This window comes from Schistocerca serialis, chromosome 2, assembly GCF_023864345.2.
Source record: "Schistocerca serialis cubense isolate TAMUIC-IGC-003099 chromosome 2, iqSchSeri2.2, whole genome shotgun sequence".
Classification (NCBI taxonomy): Eukaryota; Metazoa; Arthropoda; class Insecta; order Orthoptera; family Acrididae; genus Schistocerca; species Schistocerca serialis.
The window spans coordinates 290,385,271-290,404,090 of NC_064639.1; the positions used below are offsets into that span (position 1 = coordinate 290,385,271).

Consider the following 18,820-nt stretch of genomic DNA (forward strand, 5'->3'; position numbering starts at 1 on the left):
CATCATAATTTCAGCTCTGAATAAAAATCCTATCAAACAGATACCTGTGTGTGTTATCACCATTATGTCTGAACGCAGAATACAGTATTCAACACGAAAAGTTTCTCCTTTCCATTCTGCACGTGCATTTTCTAATTTCTTTGAGGCCCAATATTAAGCACTTGACAATGACTCTAAGTGTTGGGGTTGCAGACGTGTATTGAAAAATAAAACATTACAACGGATAGCAGGAAAATGGGGGTCCTGAAAACCATAAACTAATTTCTTAAATAACTATAGAATTTGAGGTGTAACAGTTCAGTTTTGCTGTGAATATGATTGTAATTAATAATTTGAAAATGGATAGGTGTGCGGGTTTGTACCAGCGTAGGGATATCACTCAGACATAATATGGAACTGTCGATGTTAGTGCCGAATCTATAGTTTTATAGATCGAACTCTATAGGACCTTCAGGAAATATTTAGTAACATTACCAATACCTATATGTTCTGAGAATACGTATATACGCATATTCACGTATGGAGAGGCCAGGGGACAGTAAGTTTTATAACCGGATACAGTAATTCTTTGTTTCCTGCATAAAATTTGTTAGATCCAAAAATAACTTTATTTGAAAACTGATTTCAAAATTTGACAGAAAACTGAAAATCCAGGTATTGAAATTGAATAATCCAATCACTAATACCGTTTCTTACAATGCTGTTTCACTTCCTTTCTTTATTTTTATTTTATGTTATTAGGAACAACAACGGCAAAAACAACAACCACAATAACAACAGTAAGCAGGACAAGCAGGATTTCGAGCGGGAAGAACGGTAATGGGCAACGTGTTCACAATGAAACTAATATCTGAAAACCGCACAAAGGTTGGACTGAAGACGCCTTTTGCCCAGACTGACCTAGAGAAAGCATACGATAACGTACACACCAACAAACTATGAGAAAAACTGAAAGAGACAGAACTTGTTAAAAAATTTCTGTGCCCTGTTATGAAATTATAGGAAAATAACACAGCGATAGTAAGAATTGGGAATAGTTGGACCGAAGAATTGAAGCTGAATAAGGGTCTACAGCAGGTCTGTGTGCTGTCAACCACCCTGTTTAAGCTGTGTCAGCAGGAACAATTTCTCCTTTCCATTCTGAATGCGTATTTTTTTAATTATGCTACGCACTGTAGCATAGAAAATGCAAGGTTATGGGAGTGACAGTAGAGCCTGTAGTTTGCAGATCAGGTTGTGCTAGCGGAAGATAAAGGCGGTCTGGGCTATACTACATAATAAGAAAGTTTAAAGAGGAATACCACAAGGCTGGCCCGAAGACAAAAATGAATAAGTGAGAGTACTTAGCTGTTGGAATACAAAAGTAAATAATTTTGAGGTAAAGGGAGAAGTAATTTTAGGGATGAAAGAGAGGTATTATTTAGTAAACAGGAGAAGCAATGATGAAATCGCTAGTAGGATTAATAAGTACCGAGCAGTAACAAGAACAAAGTAGTCTGTTCTGTGAAACAAAAAGATAAGAACAACAACGAAGTAGAGAATGTAAAAGATTATAGTCTTGAGTGCACATTTGTTCGGAGCAGAAGCCTGGGACATTAGCAAAAAGAATAAGAATAAACTGCTTGCTACTGCGGTGGATTACTTAAGACGAAGCACAGGTTATACTAGGATCGATATACAAAAAAAAAAAAAAATGGATATGATCCCACAAAGGATGAAAATGGATACGGTATTTGCGACGACACCCAAAAAGAAGAGATGATATGGTTTGGCTATGTGAATGTGATGAATGAGTTTCTGTGGATACTACTATGGATACCATACCAGCGCAAGAAAAGTTGGACCACGACGCAACTGGTATACTGATGTGCAGAAGGTAACGCAGGCAAGGAATAAGGTGAGAAAAGCAAAGACAGAAGAATTTGACGACTGGGGACGGAAAAGTGGCGCCTTCCGTGTTTAACCCGCAAGAGGAAGAAGAAGAAGAAGCAGTAGAAGAAAAACAAAAAGTTCATTAGGTCATTTTAACTTGTAAAAGTTGATATACTGAAAGGTGGCTACACTGAACCACAGCGCCAGAGATTGCGCCAAAGAGTATTATTCAGCCGCCTCCACTGGCAGTGCTTGGGGAGAACTCGCAGTAGTAAGTGCTTGTTGAGATGTGCTAGTGAAAAGTGCTTGTTGAGATGTGCTAGTGAAAAGTGCTTGCTGAGATGTGATACTGAAAAGTTCTTGTTGAGATGTGGTAGTAGAGAGTCGGTATGGAGATATATTGTAATGATTAGAGTGCTTTTCGTCAATATATGAAGGTAAAAGAAAAAAAATTTTTCCTTTTCTTTTTATTATCTCAATGTCTTCAATAATGCGTCATTACAGGTTCAGTCAACAAAGCATCTGGCTTGTGTTCTTGTATTAGAGTGTAATTCTGCTTTCCTTAAGCAATTATAGTATTTCTATTTTTTAATTACTTCAGTATAAATGATACTTAAAATTTCTTGTCTTATTGAAGAAGAACCGTGCCAGATGTGTACGTTGAGTCATACTTCCACACACAGAACAGTTATACTTGTGCTTTGGTTTCGTAGGTTTTATAGTTGCTGGGGACTTAATTAATTAATTGTGTTAATGAAAATTTTCATTTCATTCTTTGTTGTTGTTCTATGCAGTCAGATTGCGTAATAATACTAGTCAGGGCCAACCGTTTACGAAACAGCGTAATCGGACATACAGCCATCAAATTTAAAAATTATTTTCAAATATCATAATTAAGCCCCCATGCACGTGGCGACCGCTGCTTCGGATCGTCCCTTGGAATTCTTCTGATTGTAAAAATAGTAGACAGTAGTATTGTTGCAGTAATTTGTAGTTTAGTAATTGTAGTCTATTTTGCGTGTGTAGATTTGGTAATTGTCATTCTTCTAATGGTATTTCAGAATTTAATTTTACTGTCTTGTATACGCGTTTGACAATTTAGGGCGATTATTTCAATTGTACGATTAATCGTGGTTGAGGGAAACATTTCGTGTAAATAGTATTGTTGGAGATAAAGAGTCATTGTGTGTAACTTTCGTACAGTGCCGAGTTTTGTATGTTTTGTAAATGATTACACGATCGATGAAAAAGGCAAAAATGATGGATAGTGAGAATGACGAAATTGTTAACATTGCGAACTCGCCAACAGAGGAAAACAGTATCATGAATAATGAAGTGGAAAATAATTTAGTAAGTCGGGAAGATAGTCCGGAACCATTTCAAAATTTTTCTCAATCAGAAAATTCACAGAATATGAGATTAATGATAGAAGATTCTGGAATAGTATCGAACACAGATAGCTTTACAGCGATGACGAAGGAACCTGGTTTTGCGGGAAATGTTAGGGGCGAAAAGAATTTCGAACCAGTTACTATGCAGCAGTTGATGAGTGCAATATTAAATTTGGGATCACGGTTAGAAACCAGGATGGAAGCAATGATAACACGGTTAGACTCACTGGGATCACAGTTACAATCTGAATTAAAAACAGAAATAGGAACAATTAAAACCGAGATGTAAGCAGTGGGATCACAGTTACGATCTGAATTAGAAACTGATATGGGAACAATGGAAACACAGTTAGGCTCACGAACAGGGACATGTTTCAAATACATGAAAGACGAATCAAATAAAGAAATTAGAGAAGAAGTACAGCCGATTTTGAATGCTCACAATAATAGTTTAATTTCAACAAAAATTAGACAAGAGGAACAGGACAGAGAACAGGAAGAAAAATATCGCGTGATAGTACAAAAATTTTCAGAATTAAATTTACAACGTGCACACGATAAGGAAGAAATAATTGAAAGAATCGAGGAATCCGTACCAAATGACAGAATAAATAACTTAACGCAACAGTGTGAACAGTTAACTACTAAATGTGACAACACCGAAACCCGAGTCGCGACATTTACAGAAGACGTAAATAAACAGAAAGAACAATTAAGTGACTCATCGGAAAGAGTTGAGGAGATCTCAGATAAATTGACAAGTGTTAGTTTAGCAGAAGGATTTGAAGAAAATAATTTGTTTCATTTACGTGATGCAACAAGAGAGCGCCAGGCGCGTGAACTTGACAATAATCAACATTGGGACTGGGACAGACGCGGTAGGTCTTTGTCGCCACAAGGCGAAAACTTTGACTATAAACACTTCTTAACTGTTCGGAAATTTAAGATCTTCCGCAATTCTAAGAATGACATACATTCATGTTCATGGTTAGATCAATTTATGTACGCACTTCCGCCAAATTTGCCACTAAGTCACATACTTGAAATTATGTGCCGCTATTAAAGTCCTCAGGGGATTCACTACACTAAGTGAATATGTGCCGTAGCGTGCATAGGGCCCCGAGCTGTAGTGGTGCTATTTCCCTTTTAGTTTTCTGTACCGCTGCCTACTCTTTTACTATTCTTTGCATCTGTCAAAACAACTCTTCTACTATCAATCTATCTAGAGTAAGTAAACAATAACCGGATATGACTATTTTACCCAAAAGTGACTTTGGAAATTACCGTTTGGACTTACTTTATTTTCTGCAGCATTCATTCGTAGTTTAAATGAAATTTTACCTGTTTATCTTCGTGACAATATTACTTCATATGTTGACGATATTCTTATTGCTAAACGTTCTTGGAGTGAGCACAACAAAATTTTGGATTCATTATTACGTATTTTTGCACGAGTTGGCATTACAGTGAACTTAGAAAAATCTGAATTTGGTCGTTCTCAGGTGAAATTTCTCGGTCACATTATTTCTACAGAAGGTATTCTTCCTGATCCAGAAAAAATTAGACGCTATTCGTAATTATGCTGTTCCTACCACAAAACGTGATGTTCGTAGTTTCCTTGGTGTCTGTAATTTTCTTAGACGCTTTGTTAGATTGGACGATTTGGCCACACCTCGTTTATGTGAACTATCTGGAAGGAAATCTAATTGGTGTTGGGATGATGAAGCTCAGTCAGAATTTGAACAACTCCGTGATGCTTTAGTTGCTGCTCCACTTCTTTCACATCCGGATTTATCTAAAGATTTTTGTTTTGCGACGGACTCAGAAACCAACAGTTTATGTAAACATGCAGAGAATACAAGGATACCGCGCTGTGTTTTGGCGGCGGCATATACTCAAAGCAACAGTCAAGTCTGCGCGCCGCACAAGGCAGTCGTTGACCGCAAACAGTTGCTTCCTACGTCACGCACCTACAGCTGATCGAGCGCTCAGTGCGAATGCACTGACAGCCGTAAACAAATACACAGTCTAATTTCTCCGACTAAATTCAGTATAAAGCGATAGTCACTTGATGAATTATGTTATTAACATTCAGTATTTTTCAGGATACGGTTCTATAAAATATTTAAGAACTTCAGGTAAATTCTGCGCGTGTCCGACGTTAAGACGACTTGCTATCGAGAAAATTTCAGAAAGAATGTAATTTCGAAGAAGAAACTAATAAACTAAAAAAGGTAACTATTAATTGAGTTCATTTTTCAGGTAACATATTTCCACTTAGGTACGTACTTTAGACGTAATTTGCTGCTCGCGATTACGTGATTCATACTTTGTGCTAATTTCCTGTTCTATGAATTTACTTGTGAAGCGACGTGCTTGCGTACATTTGCTGATTTTTGTCAATGTTTTATTAATGAACAGGGTTGTTATTTGTATATATTATGCATCGCTTGGCTGCACTGCTTTTTCACTGATGTCATATTTTTTCTATTATGTGCCTGCTGTGCTTATTTATTTAAATTATAATTGTAACCTGATTAATTGTGCTGACTGTGATTAAGTATGTAAGTTATACTTTGTGATTTATCTGCTTGCGCCTTCATGTTTACTTATTAAGATTACATATGAACATTTATTTGCTTATGCTGATATGATGCTAATGACCTGTTTATTATGTTAGATAACATATTTGCTGCCTTGCTTATGTATTGCATATTTACACATTTCTGTTTTGTTGTCATAACTACTCTTTAATTTGGTATATAGAAATGCTGATATACTGTGAATGAACATAGAGTGTAGGTCACATTATTGTATTAATTATAGATTGTTCGCTTGGCAGAGCCTCGTTGTAAGAATTGTGCTGCATCCATTTGTTGACATTCTGTTCTCTACTGGTATATTTACTCGCTATTGCATGTTTGCTTGCGCTCAATGCCTTATATTTTAAGATAAGAAACTGAACTGCTATAATTCGACGAACGACATTAGTACAAGAAACTTCATAGAAGTCGCATGAGCTGGAGGTTTTATGGAAGCTGTATAAATTTATGCGAATAGGAAGGAAGCTAACGACATGACATACCAAAACTAGGTTTAGACCATTGACAGTTATTACACTGCATTTTTCGTGAGCAATTGAAATAGGAAGTGACGCTTGACACAAGAAATACTCCACATGTTTGCTTCTGTTTGCCATAATTCTTGAAGTGGTGTACACACTGTGAAATATTATGATCATTCACACTCCGTAATCGTACTTAATTACTGAGAGTTATTCGAACTAAGTCTGTTAAAGGTCATGTATGCATTTCTTTTGTTTATAATTCATAATGAGTAGAAGATTTGGGTCAGATGGATTACACAGAGGTTGTGTGTTGACAATGTGTCTTCGGATTGTATGGGATGATGAGGTTTGCATTAGGATTTTATCTGTACTTGTTCGAGGAGACTGACTAGAGGAAAGAGTTGTTATGGAAGTGAAATGATATTGGTAATAAGGTTTATATGTATCGACGTATTGAAGAAGTATTATTGAGGTATTATTGAGATTATGTGAAGTTGATGATTATTGGAGTTTTGGTGGACAAGAGGTAAGGTAAATGCTATTAATGATAAGGTTTATATGTATCGACGTAAGAGGTATTATTGAAGTATTGAGATTATGTGATGCTGATGATTATTGGAGTTTTGGTGTATAAGAGGTAAAGTAAGTGAGGTGGATATTTTTTTTTGTTGGTCTATATGGAACAAGGAGGATGAAGATAGCAGACTAGAACACTCAAGTAGAAGGAAGATAGTCTATACACACACTTTGTTAAAGCACTAAGCAGTATATACTTTTTTTTTGGAGAGAGGAAGTAATGGCATATCTTGGCTCACTGACAGTTGTTCAGCAACCGTACATTTTGATCTGGCTTGGCAAACATTGGTCTTGACATGATGACTATGACGTTGACTAACTATTATTGACTGTTATACATTGCTGACACTACTACTTGATACACAAGATGAACATCAAATTTTGACAGAATTGCATTTATACAGTTAACACTATTCAATTACACAGTAGTACTTAATGTGGATGAAAAGATGAGTGAGTGTGTTTTGTGTGTTTTCCTTTCCTAATCCTACCCACCTATCTCCTAAATATTATTTTATTTGTATGTTGTGGCTGGCACTGACACCCATAAATATTATAGGTTTGCTGGTATTTGTGTATTTGTAATAGTTAATATAACAATTATCTGATATCATTTGTGTGTTTATTAGAATTTATACGTTTAGTGTGTAAAAGCATTTGTATGTGTATTCAAACTATTGTTCATGCCAGAACTGTCTGATTAGTGATGGTGAATATTATGAACTGTTACCTGCACTTGTTCAACATTGATGTGTGACACTTAGAAATGTTCAATTTCTGTTGATGAATTGTGTGATTAGTGATAGTGAATATTATGGACTGTTACTTGTACTTTTTCTACATGATTGGTGCCACTAGGACATGTTTAATTTCTGCTTATAAACTCTGATGAGCAGTGTGATCAGTGATAGTGAATATTATGGACTGTTACTTGTACTTTTTCTACATGATTGGTGCCACTAGGACATGTTTAATTTCTGCTTATAAACTCTGATGAACAGTGTGATCAGTGATAGTGAATATTATGGACTGCTCTTTGGACCTACTCAACTTTGTTGGGTGCCAAAGATGGAACTGCTTCTACTGAAATAATGTCACTTGTTGCTGTCTGCACCTGCTCAACATTGCTGGGTGCCACTAATGGACTGATTCTACTGGAATAACGTCATTTGTTGGTGTCTGCACTTGTTCAACACTACTGGGTGCCACTGTTAGAACTGTTTCTACTGAAATGATGATACTTCTTGCTGTCTGCACCTATTCAACATTGCTGGGTACAACTGATGGAACTGATTTTATTGAAATGATGTTACTTCTTGCTGTCTGCACCTACTCAACATTACTGGGTGCCACTGATGGACTGCTTCTACTGAAATGATGTCACTTGTTCGTATCTGCACCTGTTCAACAATGCTGGGTGCCACTAATGGAACTGTTTCTGCTGAGTGATGTCACTTGTTGCTGTCTGCACCTGTTCAACATTACTGGGTGCCACTGATGAACTGCTTCTACTGACATAATGTCACTTGTTGGTGTCTGCACCTGTTCAACATTACTGGGTGCCACTGATGAACTGCTTCTACTGAAATAATGTCACTTGTTGGTGTCTGCACCTGTTCAACATTGCTGGGTGCAACTGATGAACTGCTTCTATTGAAATGATGTCACTTGTTGGTGTCTGCACCTGTTCAACATTACTGGGTGCCACTGATGGACTGCTTCTACTGAAATAATGTCACTTGTTGGTGTCTGCACCTGTTCAACAATGCAGGGTGCCACTGATGGACTGCTTCTACTGAAAAGATCACCTGTTGGTGTCTGTACTTGCTCAACATTGCTGAGTGCCACTAATGGAACTGCTTCTGCTGAATGATGTCACTTGTTGGTGTCTGCACCTTTTGACCACTGCTGGGTGCTACTGCTGGAACTATCAATTACTTGTTTTTTTGTTTTTTTTAATCATTGAAAGCATTTTATGTGAACATTTGTATAAACTGATTTTTTGTGTATTGTGTGAACTATTATGTAAAGTCACATGTATGAAAAGAAGTTGTATTGCTTACTGTATTTTGTATATATTAGGTTATTGAAAGGTCAGTGCAAAGCCAAAATTTTAACTAATTATGTGATATTTAGGTATTAATATTATCTTTTATTTTTGTCTGTATTTTTGTGGACGAATTTGGTGGTATTTTCACCACCAATGCTGGCAAAAATACCATCAAATTCTGGCCCGTGGAGGAGGGGCATATGAAAGGTGGCTACACTGAGCCACAGCGCCAGAGATTGCGCCAAAGAGTATTATTCAGCCGCCTCCACTGGCAGTACTTGGGGAGAACTCGTAGTAGTAAGTGCTTGTTGAGATGTGCTAGTGAAAAGTGCTTGTTGAGATGTGCTAGTGAAAAGTGCTTGCTGAGATGTGATACTGAAAAGTTCTTGTTGAGATGTGGTAGTAGAGAGTCGGTATGGAGATATATTGTAATGATTAGAGTGCTTTTCGTCAATATATGAAGGTAAAAGAAAAAAAATTTTTCCTTTTCTTTTTATTATCTCAATGTCTTCAATAATGCGTCATTACAGGTTCAGTCAACAAAGCATCTGGCTTGTGTTCTTGTATTAGAGTGTAATTCTGCTTTCCTTAAGCAATTATAGTATTTCTATTTTTTAATTACTTCAGTATAAATGATACTTAAAATTTCTTGTCTTATTGAAGAAGAACCGTGCCAGATGTGTACGTTGAGTCATACTTCCACACACAGAACAGTTATACTTGTGCTTTGGTTTCGTAGGTTTTATAGTTGCTGGGGACTTAATTAATTAATTGTGTTAACGAAAATTTTCATTTCATTCTTTGTTGTTGTTCTATGCAGTCAGATTGCGTAATAATACTAGTCAGGGCCAACCGTTTACGAAACAGCGTAATCGGACATACAGCCACCAAATTTAAAAATTATTTTCAAATATAATAATTAAGCCCCCATGCAATTCATGTAATTGTTTTTCTCTTACTTTTATCGTTTGTTAAGTTGTGTGAAGATGGTCTATCAGGGCTTCTTCTTTATCTTTCAGGTTACACTTGTTTTTTTAGCGACAGATGCCAGACAGAGACGCGTGTTAAGAACCTTAACGAAATGTCATTCATCAGCAAAAGAAGTGGCTTACAAGACCAATTCTTGAGAATTTCTCATCAGTTTTGGACCCTTACCAGGCTGCACAGGTTGCATTAACAGGAGAGATAAAGAAGATCCAATGAAAAGCATTACGTTTTGTCACGGGATCGTTTGCTCGGTGCTAGACTGTAACGGAGATACTCAACTCGAGTTGCAGACGCTGCAAGAGAGGCTATTCAAATTCATAGAAAGAACGTTCCGGGAAGACTCTGACAACTTATTACTTACTCCCACTAACATCTAGCGAAATGACCACAATGAGAAAATTCGAGAAATTAGAGCCCATATGGAGTGCTAACGAGAATCATTCTTCCCACGTGCCATTCGAGAATGGAATATGGAAATGGGGACCAGATAGAGGTGCAAGAAGTGCCCTTCGCGACAACCAGTCGAGAAGCTTGCAGAATACAGACGTATATGTAGACACGTTACACTGGGGTGACGGAAGTCATGAGATACCTCCTAATGTGGTGTCAGACCTCCTTTCCTCCGACGTGGCATGGAGGCAACAGGTCCTTGGGTCTCCTGCAGAATTACTGATCCATGCTGCCTCTATAATATCTGGTGTTGCCACTGAAAGATATTGTGCACGAACTGACTTCACCATTAGGTCCCATAAATGTTCGATGGGATTTATGTCGGGGGACCAGAGTGACCAAATCATTAAGTCGAACTCTCCAATATCTTCTTCAAACCAGTATCGAAGAACTCTGGTCCGATGACATGGCGCATTGTCATCCATAAAAATTCCATCCTCGTAGGTCTACAAGTGGCCAAACACGACCATTTCCAGTTAATGATCGGTTCAGATAGACCAGAGGAATCAATCCATTCCACATAAACACAGCCAACACCATTATGGAGCAACCACCAGCTTCCACAATGCCTTGTTGACAACTTGGGTCCACTCTCGAACCCTACCCTCAGCTTTTGCCAACTGAGACTCATCTGACCAGGCCAAGGTTTTCCAATCGTCTAGCGTCCAGCTGATGTGGTCACGAGCCCAAGAGAGCCGCTACATACGATGGAGTGCTGTCAGGAAACGCACTGGCGTCGATTGTCTGCTGTCATAGCCCACTAACGCCAAATTATGGAGCACTATGCTGACGTTCATCGTACGTTCCACATTCATTCCTGTGTTATTTAACGCTGTGTTGGTTGTCTGTTAGCATTGACAACTCTATGCAAACGCCGCTGCTTCCGGTCGTTAAGAGAAGGCCGTCGGCTATGCGTTGTCTGTTGTGAGAGGTAATGCCTGAAATTTGGTATTCTCGGCACACTACTGAAACTGTGGATCTCGGAATATTGAACTGCCTAACGATTACCGAAGTGGAATGTCCCATGCGTCCAGCTCCAACTACCATTGCGCACTCAAAGTCTGCTAATTTCCGTCGTGAGGTCATAATCTCGTAGGAAACATTTTCACTTGAATAATCTGAACATAAATGACAGCTCCGCCAATGCACTGTCCTTTTATACCTTGCGCACACGGTATTATCACCATCTGTGTTTGTCCACGTCGGTATCCCATGACTTTTGTCACCTCAGTGTACTTTGCATCGATTTTTGATAATGTCATGTTGAAACTAATCATTATTATCCTTCTAATCCCGCTGGTCGTATCAATGGATCAATCCATATAATTCATGGCTCGGCACGCAGAGCTTCATCCGCCGGACCAGGTCGCGTGGCTAAGCTACAGCAACAGATTAAGGGCCTCCCGTGGAGCGTTTCGGCCCGTCGGTATCCCATGACTTTTGTCACCTCAGTGTACTTTGCATCGATTTTTGATAATGTCATGTTGAAACTAATCATTATTATCCTTCTAATCCCGCTGGTCGTATCAATGGATCAATCCATATAATTCATGGCTCGGCACGCAGAGCTTCATCCGCCGGACCAGGTCGCGTGGCTAAGCTACAGCAACAGATTAAGGGCCTCCCGTGGAGCGTTTCGGCCTCACTCCAACTACCTCGTGTACACTAACTGCTCTCTGGAAACTTATTTACGACGATCTAGTGAAACTTGGTTATTAATTGGACGGCGATTTGGATTGTATTATTACTGTCCTTCGGCGTTTGGCTTTCAGAAGGATGTATCTATTTTGCTAAAGGAGCGCCGTCCCTGTTCTGTCGAGGCTTCCATTGACGTACCGACAGCTTGTGTGGGCGCCGAAGAGTTGTTCATATTAGCACGTTGCAGCATAATGAAAATGCACTGTTCTCCAGCACTGACATACAAGATTTTCAGAAAATCTTCTGTTCATTTTAAATGCCGTGAGGTATGCGTCTCTAAACGACTTTTTTGTGTTTCCAGAGGTAGGAGACGAGGTACCGGCAGAATTGAAGCTATGAGGACGGGTCGTCAGTCGTGCTTGGGTATCTCAGATGGTAGAGCACTTGTCCGCGAAAGGCAAAGGTCCCGTGTTCGAGTCTCGCTGCGGCACACAGTTTTAATCTGTCAGGAAGTTTTTTGTGTTTGTTTGAAGAAGAGTCAGCATCTGTTTTTTCTGTGATTTATTTATACTTAACTATTGTTCAATAAATTCTGTGTTGTTGAAGAAGCAGACACAGAACAACTAATACGTTTACGTGTAGATGTGTCAGGAATTCTTTTCTGAAAGTATCTGTATGGAGTCTTGCCATGTATGGAAGTAAAACATGGACGGTAAACAGTTGAGACAAGAAGAGAATAGAAGCTTTTGAAGTGTGGTGCTACAGAAGACTTCTCAAGATTAGCGGGGTAGGTCACGTTACTAATGAAGAGGTACTGAATATAATTGGGGAGAAAAGAAATTTGTGGGGCAACCTGGCTAGAAGAACGGATCAGCTGGTAGGAACCGTTCTGAGACAGCAAAAGATTACCAATTTAGTAATGGTCGGAAGCGTGGGGGTGAAAATCGTAGAGGGAGGCCAAGGGATGAATACAGTAAGCAGATTTAGAAGGATGTAAGTTGCAGTAGTTACTCCGAAATGAGGGTGCTTGCAGAGATTAGAGTAGCATGGACAGCTGCATCAAACGAGTCTTCGGACTGAAGATCACAACAAAAACACACACTGCATGACGAAAAGACACCCCTATGTAATGCAGAACTAACAACGCGATGATACAACAAGCGGATCCTCCAACGTGAAAAGAGGCGGCGAGTATTGTGCCAAGTACAGAAGCGATAAAAGGAGAATCAGTCGGACAGGAGAACTCCGTGCCTTCGAACGCGAACTAGTCTTTGGATGCCAACCAAGTAGCAGATCTATCAGGGACATTTCAACCCTTCTAAAGCTGCCCAAGTCGATTGTTCGTGACTGTGATATGGAAACGTGATGTAATAACGATATATAAACTAAACCTAAACTAAGACCAAGCAGATCTCATATACCTGACGGGACATGGACTGATGCCCATTATAGAAGGTGGTTGTAAAATCACTGGAATGAATCGCTCTTGAGTTTCAATGTATTACCACAAGTCCAGTCAGCACAATGATAGTGCGTAGGGAGTTATAAGGAATGGGGTACAATGGTCGACCAACTCCTCATAAACTACAAATTTTCTGTACTCAGTGCTAAGCGAAGCTTGAGACATTGTAAAGGGCGACGGTACTACGACTGGAAATGAGTGATTTGGAGTGACGAATCACGCCATACCCTGTGGCAGTCCGATGGAAGTGTTCGGCTTTTGCGAATGTCGAAAGATCGTTACCCCACATCACGTGTAGTAGTGCCGGCAGTGAAGTGCAGAGTGGGTGGAGTTATGGTATGGGGGTACTTTTTGTGGTTACTGGATGGAACCTCACTGCAATCAAGAAAAGGGCGGATATGGAAGGCTATGAAGACATTTTACAGCTCTGTGTACTGCGTACAGTGGAGGGACAACTCGGAGGGGATAACTATTTGCATCAGAATGACAATCAGTAAGTACTTTCTGTATTAACTGTGCGCCAGAATTTATGTCAACCGCAAAGTGTATTTAAGAGCACGTTGTACTCAGAGTTACCTGTGAAATCGGACTACTCTTTATTGCGCGACTCTCGGAAAATAAAAATAAAATGAAAGGGATTCTATTGTGAAATGCGATAGGATTCTGTCGTATACGAAACTACTATCTCGCTGATTTCGATAGAAAATAGTTGTACATGATTATTGTAATATGGTCGTTGCTTTAATCTGCATTGAGACATTAACTGCAAGAGACTTACGTGTTGTATTTACTCAGCAATAAAAACTCAGGTAGGTTCTTGAAAAAAGGAATTTTCGCGTATCACTTTATTCTCTATGAAATTATACTTAAGTCACTGTTCGGAACGTATGTTGACTAGAGGTCGGGCAACACGGAACCTGCTTGGGTTAAACTTCCTTAATTAAAAATACAATATCACCCTTATAAACTATAAGTCATCAAATTTAAAGTGCACTGAACTATGTGTGGTATTCTTCCCAGCCGTACTGACGTAAACTCGGTGCAATACGTTTGTAAGTTTAATGCATGTAAAGTTTTGAACTCGAATAATTCTAGCAAAGGAATATTGCAAGGAACTTCAACTGTCTCCAAACAATTAAGCACAAAAGTATCGCAGAGCTTACATTCACTGTCAAAGCGATGGAGTACAATTATGCACAAGGGTTGCACTCTCTCTTTACTACATAGAAAATTACATGAAGTACGCACTAAATATGTGTTACTATGCACACTATCACAAAGCAGTATCTGTGAACAGTGGCCTGTGACACTAACATTCCTTAACTGCACTAACCTACTCAGAGTCCGTACCTGAACATAACGGCTTTTGGAATGTTCTAGAATGTTGACCTCTCTGCCATTCTCCTACAGACACCTCACTGAAAGTGGCGGCAGCAGTGTTCAAGCTGTCATGAAGGCGAATAGTAGACAAACCCCATATTACTGTTTGCTATAAGTAAAGACGGTTAGTACACAATACACACAAGAACAAAGACACAGTGGTGAGACTGGAAGATCAAGAACGAAGTGCTCGCACTAGAAAAGGCGTAAGACAGGAATGCAGTCTTTCGCCTCTAATGTTCAATCTACACTTTTTTTTTTTTGAAGAAGCAAATAAAAGAAAGGTTCAAGAGTGGGATTAAAATTCAAGGTGAAAGGATACAAGCAATACGATTCGCTGATGACTTTGCAATCCTCAGTGATGTCTTCAATTGAATGAACAGTCTAATGAATACAAAATACAGACTGAGGGTACATCGAAGAAAGGTGAAAGTAACGTGAAGTAGCATAAATGAGAGCAGCAAGAAGCGTAGAATATTAATTGATGAATACGAAGTAGACGAGGTTAAGGAATGCTGCTACCTTGGCAAAAAAATAACTCATGATGAGTGGACCAAGTTGGGAATAAAAAACAGATTGGCACTGGAAAAAAGGGCATTCCCTATTAGTATCAAACATACGGCTTAATTTCAGGAATAAATTTCTGAGACTGTACGTTTGGAGCACAGCATTCTATGGTTCTGAGATATGGACTATGGGGAAGTGAGAACAGAAGAGAATCGAGCATTTGAAATGTGGTGTTACGGAAGAATGTTGAAAATTAAGTGAACTGATAAGCTACGAAATATGGAGGTTCTCTGCAACATAAACGAGGAGAGATATGGAAAACACTGACAGCAAGAAGAGACAGGATGACAGGACATCTGTTAAGATACCAGGGAATAACTTTCGTGGTACTAGAGGGAGCTGTAGAAAGTAAAAACTGTAGAAGCAGACGGAGATTAGAACACATCAGCAAGTAATTAAGCACGTGGGTTGCAATTGCTACTCTGAGAGGAAGAGGCTGCCTCAGGAGAGGAATTCAGGGTGGGCCGCATCAAATCATTATAAAACTGACAGCTCAAAATAAATAAATAAATAAATAAAATAAAAAATAAAAGAAAATAAAAGGAGGTTCCCAGACACTGTCAGGGCTCTAGTCAGGGGTGGAGGGGGATAGTGGGATGGTTAGCGCCAAAATGTTGGTTTCTCGCGTAGGACATCTAGAGTTCACTTTGCAATTGCAACGGCATAGCGCGACAGCGTGGACCACTGGTCCGGACTCACTCTCGGTGAAGCTGTAGGTGGCCTTGAAGCCCCTGGCGTGGCTGGAGGAGTGCTGGCCGCGGAACTCGAGCAGCAGGCGGGCGCCGTTGGACATGAGCGGCTTGGGCATCGCGTCCCCGCAGAAGCTGTCGATCTTCTCCATGCGGCCCTCGATGTGCACGTACGCCACAAGCGCGTCCACTCCCTCGCAGCTGCAACGAGAACAGAGGAGGCGTGGTGCTCGAGGTCAAACGAAGACAGCAAGCAACATTATGTAGGAGACACAGATGCGTGGAATAAGCAACGGACCCTTTATATCATTTACTCGCATTGTTTGCTAAATCGCATAATGGAACTGCGTATGCTTCCGCGGCCATAATAGGTTGACATAAAAGTTTTTTGAGTATGGTACCGCACCATAATGTAAACAAGTATACAGGAGAAAACAACGTTTTCGTCATGGTTACAGCGGCCAAAACGTTGATTTCTGCAACATAGTTATTTACATTATGACGCAATACCATACTCCGAAAACTTTGTAACCTCCCAACAGTAAAAAATAAGTATAGCATTCACATTCAGTCTAACCTCGCAATAATAACGTGACTAACCTCCCAATAAAAAAATGTGACTATTTACAACCTTTCAATAATTAACTGACTGTGAATCTAAACTGGTAAATTTGGACGTCAGCAGTGCTGCGTCATGGCCCTGAAAGATCATTCTGAATAAATTGAAAATTCTTACCTCAATGAAGTCGCCGGATAACGCGTATATATCTGCTCCTACAAGAAATTTTTCTGGCACAGCCCAGTGCAATGCTGGCCGCTAGATTTGTCATGTATAAAAAGAAACAACTGATTTTTCTTTACGATAATTGGGATGACCATGGATTGCAGAAATTAGTAAATTCTTTAAATTGAAATGAATGATTGTCAAAAAAATTAATTTTATAAAAAAAATATTATTAAACGATTTTTAAAAATATTTACATGGGACTTGATATGGCAATAGTACAAATTTTGTTGTAACAAACTACATATGCGCGCGGCTGCTTTTACCTTATACTACAATGCTCAGGCACCGCCATCGCTCCTCACGACCAGCCCCGCCAACTCCATACACACGACTGCTGCTGGCTACTACTTACTCCTATTGCCAACACTGCTCTTACTGCAGCCAACACTGCTCTCTGGTCTGAGATTCTCTTATAGCTCACATATTGCAGGCAGCGCGTGAGCAATCCATCGATATTACATCTGCTCGAATGCGCTAGCAATAAATTCCTTAGTCAAGGACATCTTACAACTTCTATGTCAACAAATCCCATAATTATGCAAAGGTACGCTTTCTTTTCGACTACACAAGGTGTCCAGAGAAGAGGGGGTATTACTCATGGATTTGAAAGGAACGCTCATTTGAGTCGAGAAACTTCATAGAGACATGTGCCCTATTCCGAATGGTTTGTGGTATAGCGGTGCGCACCCATGTTCCTTACCCTAATAGATGGACTAGTCCTGGTAGTACAATTAAGGGGCCACCAAGACCGCCATTATATTCTTTTATGGGGCTGGATGACGGCTGGGCTGTACAAACTAAAGGTGAATACGCGAGATGAACTGCCTGGTCGCATTAACTACGCTGCTGCCCTCATCGGAGAACGTGCAGAGGCAACGCTACATTTTCTCCCATTATTGTACAGATGCATTGAAGTTGAGAGTGGGATATTCGAATCTACACTGTAAAACAGCTATAATGTGTACGAAAATACTTAGAGGTGAATGTGTTAAAAATACCTGTTTTTCAATCGGTACTTTGCAAGAAGCAAGTTGTAGCGTTTCCTAACTGTTGTTTCAGATGTACACCTCAAACTATATTACAAAATACAGAAAATAAATAACAGTGTTCGTTGAAAGTGTTACATGTCGGGAAAGATTTCGAATAGGGTACATATCCATACGAACTATTTTCCATCAGACCATCATTGCTGAGATATCGCTGAATACTGAACATTTCTCCTGTATGCAGTGTTATTTATAAGTAACCCCAGGTTTTCAGAAGGCGACTGCACGAAAATAGCAAGAAAAACTGAAAATTAACACATATCAGTAGATAGACCATCTCCCCAAGTTTTGACGTAGGGGGCAGGCTTTGTTGGAAGTTGTCCGTCGCATTCACAACTTACACTGCTGACATTCTTTCACCTCTTCTCAAATCGCAGACATTCCACAAAGTTGTATTACGTTCCGAGCAGTTGATAACTGAAGAAGATTGTCTCTGATATCATCAGCAGGAGCCGTGAATGAACTTTTTGGCGAGGCAGCTGACGCGACCAATGGAAAATAAGAGCGCCGCGTGATTCTAGGAGAATGACATGTTTCCATCGACAAAGTAGAGACTAGCTGGGCCCTGAGGGTTAGCAGGAGGGGTGACTTTTTATGTACCGTATACAAACTGGTTTCCTTTATTCTATCCGAATATTTGGGCAGTTGAACTCATCCCATCCGCGTTTAATGAAGTTCCTTAATTATTTTCAGATGCATATAGCTCGTGTTTTACACAGTTGTTTCACATTCTTTGTACCACGTCTTATACGCACGTATTCTCTGTGTGCGTGGTGGCTTCACTATGTTTTGAATGCATTTACATATTTTTCTACTTGAAAGTTATATAAGTTACTGTTGATGCGTTGCCGTTACGTG

The 18,820-nt window shown here is 39.6% G+C and overlaps 1 protein-coding gene across 1 annotated transcript in view; it reads right to left on the bottom strand.

The window, feature by feature from the left end:
- LOC126455916 (suppressor of lurcher protein 1-like) overlaps positions 1-18,820 on the bottom strand; it is a 170,056-nt gene that overhangs the window by 92,884 nt on the left and 58,352 nt on the right. Inside the window, exon 3 of the mRNA XM_050091673.1 lies at positions 16,140-16,330. Within this exon, the coding sequence (XP_049947630.1) occupies positions 16,140-16,330 (191 nt within the window). The remainder of the gene's footprint in view (positions 1-16,139; positions 16,331-18,820) is intronic.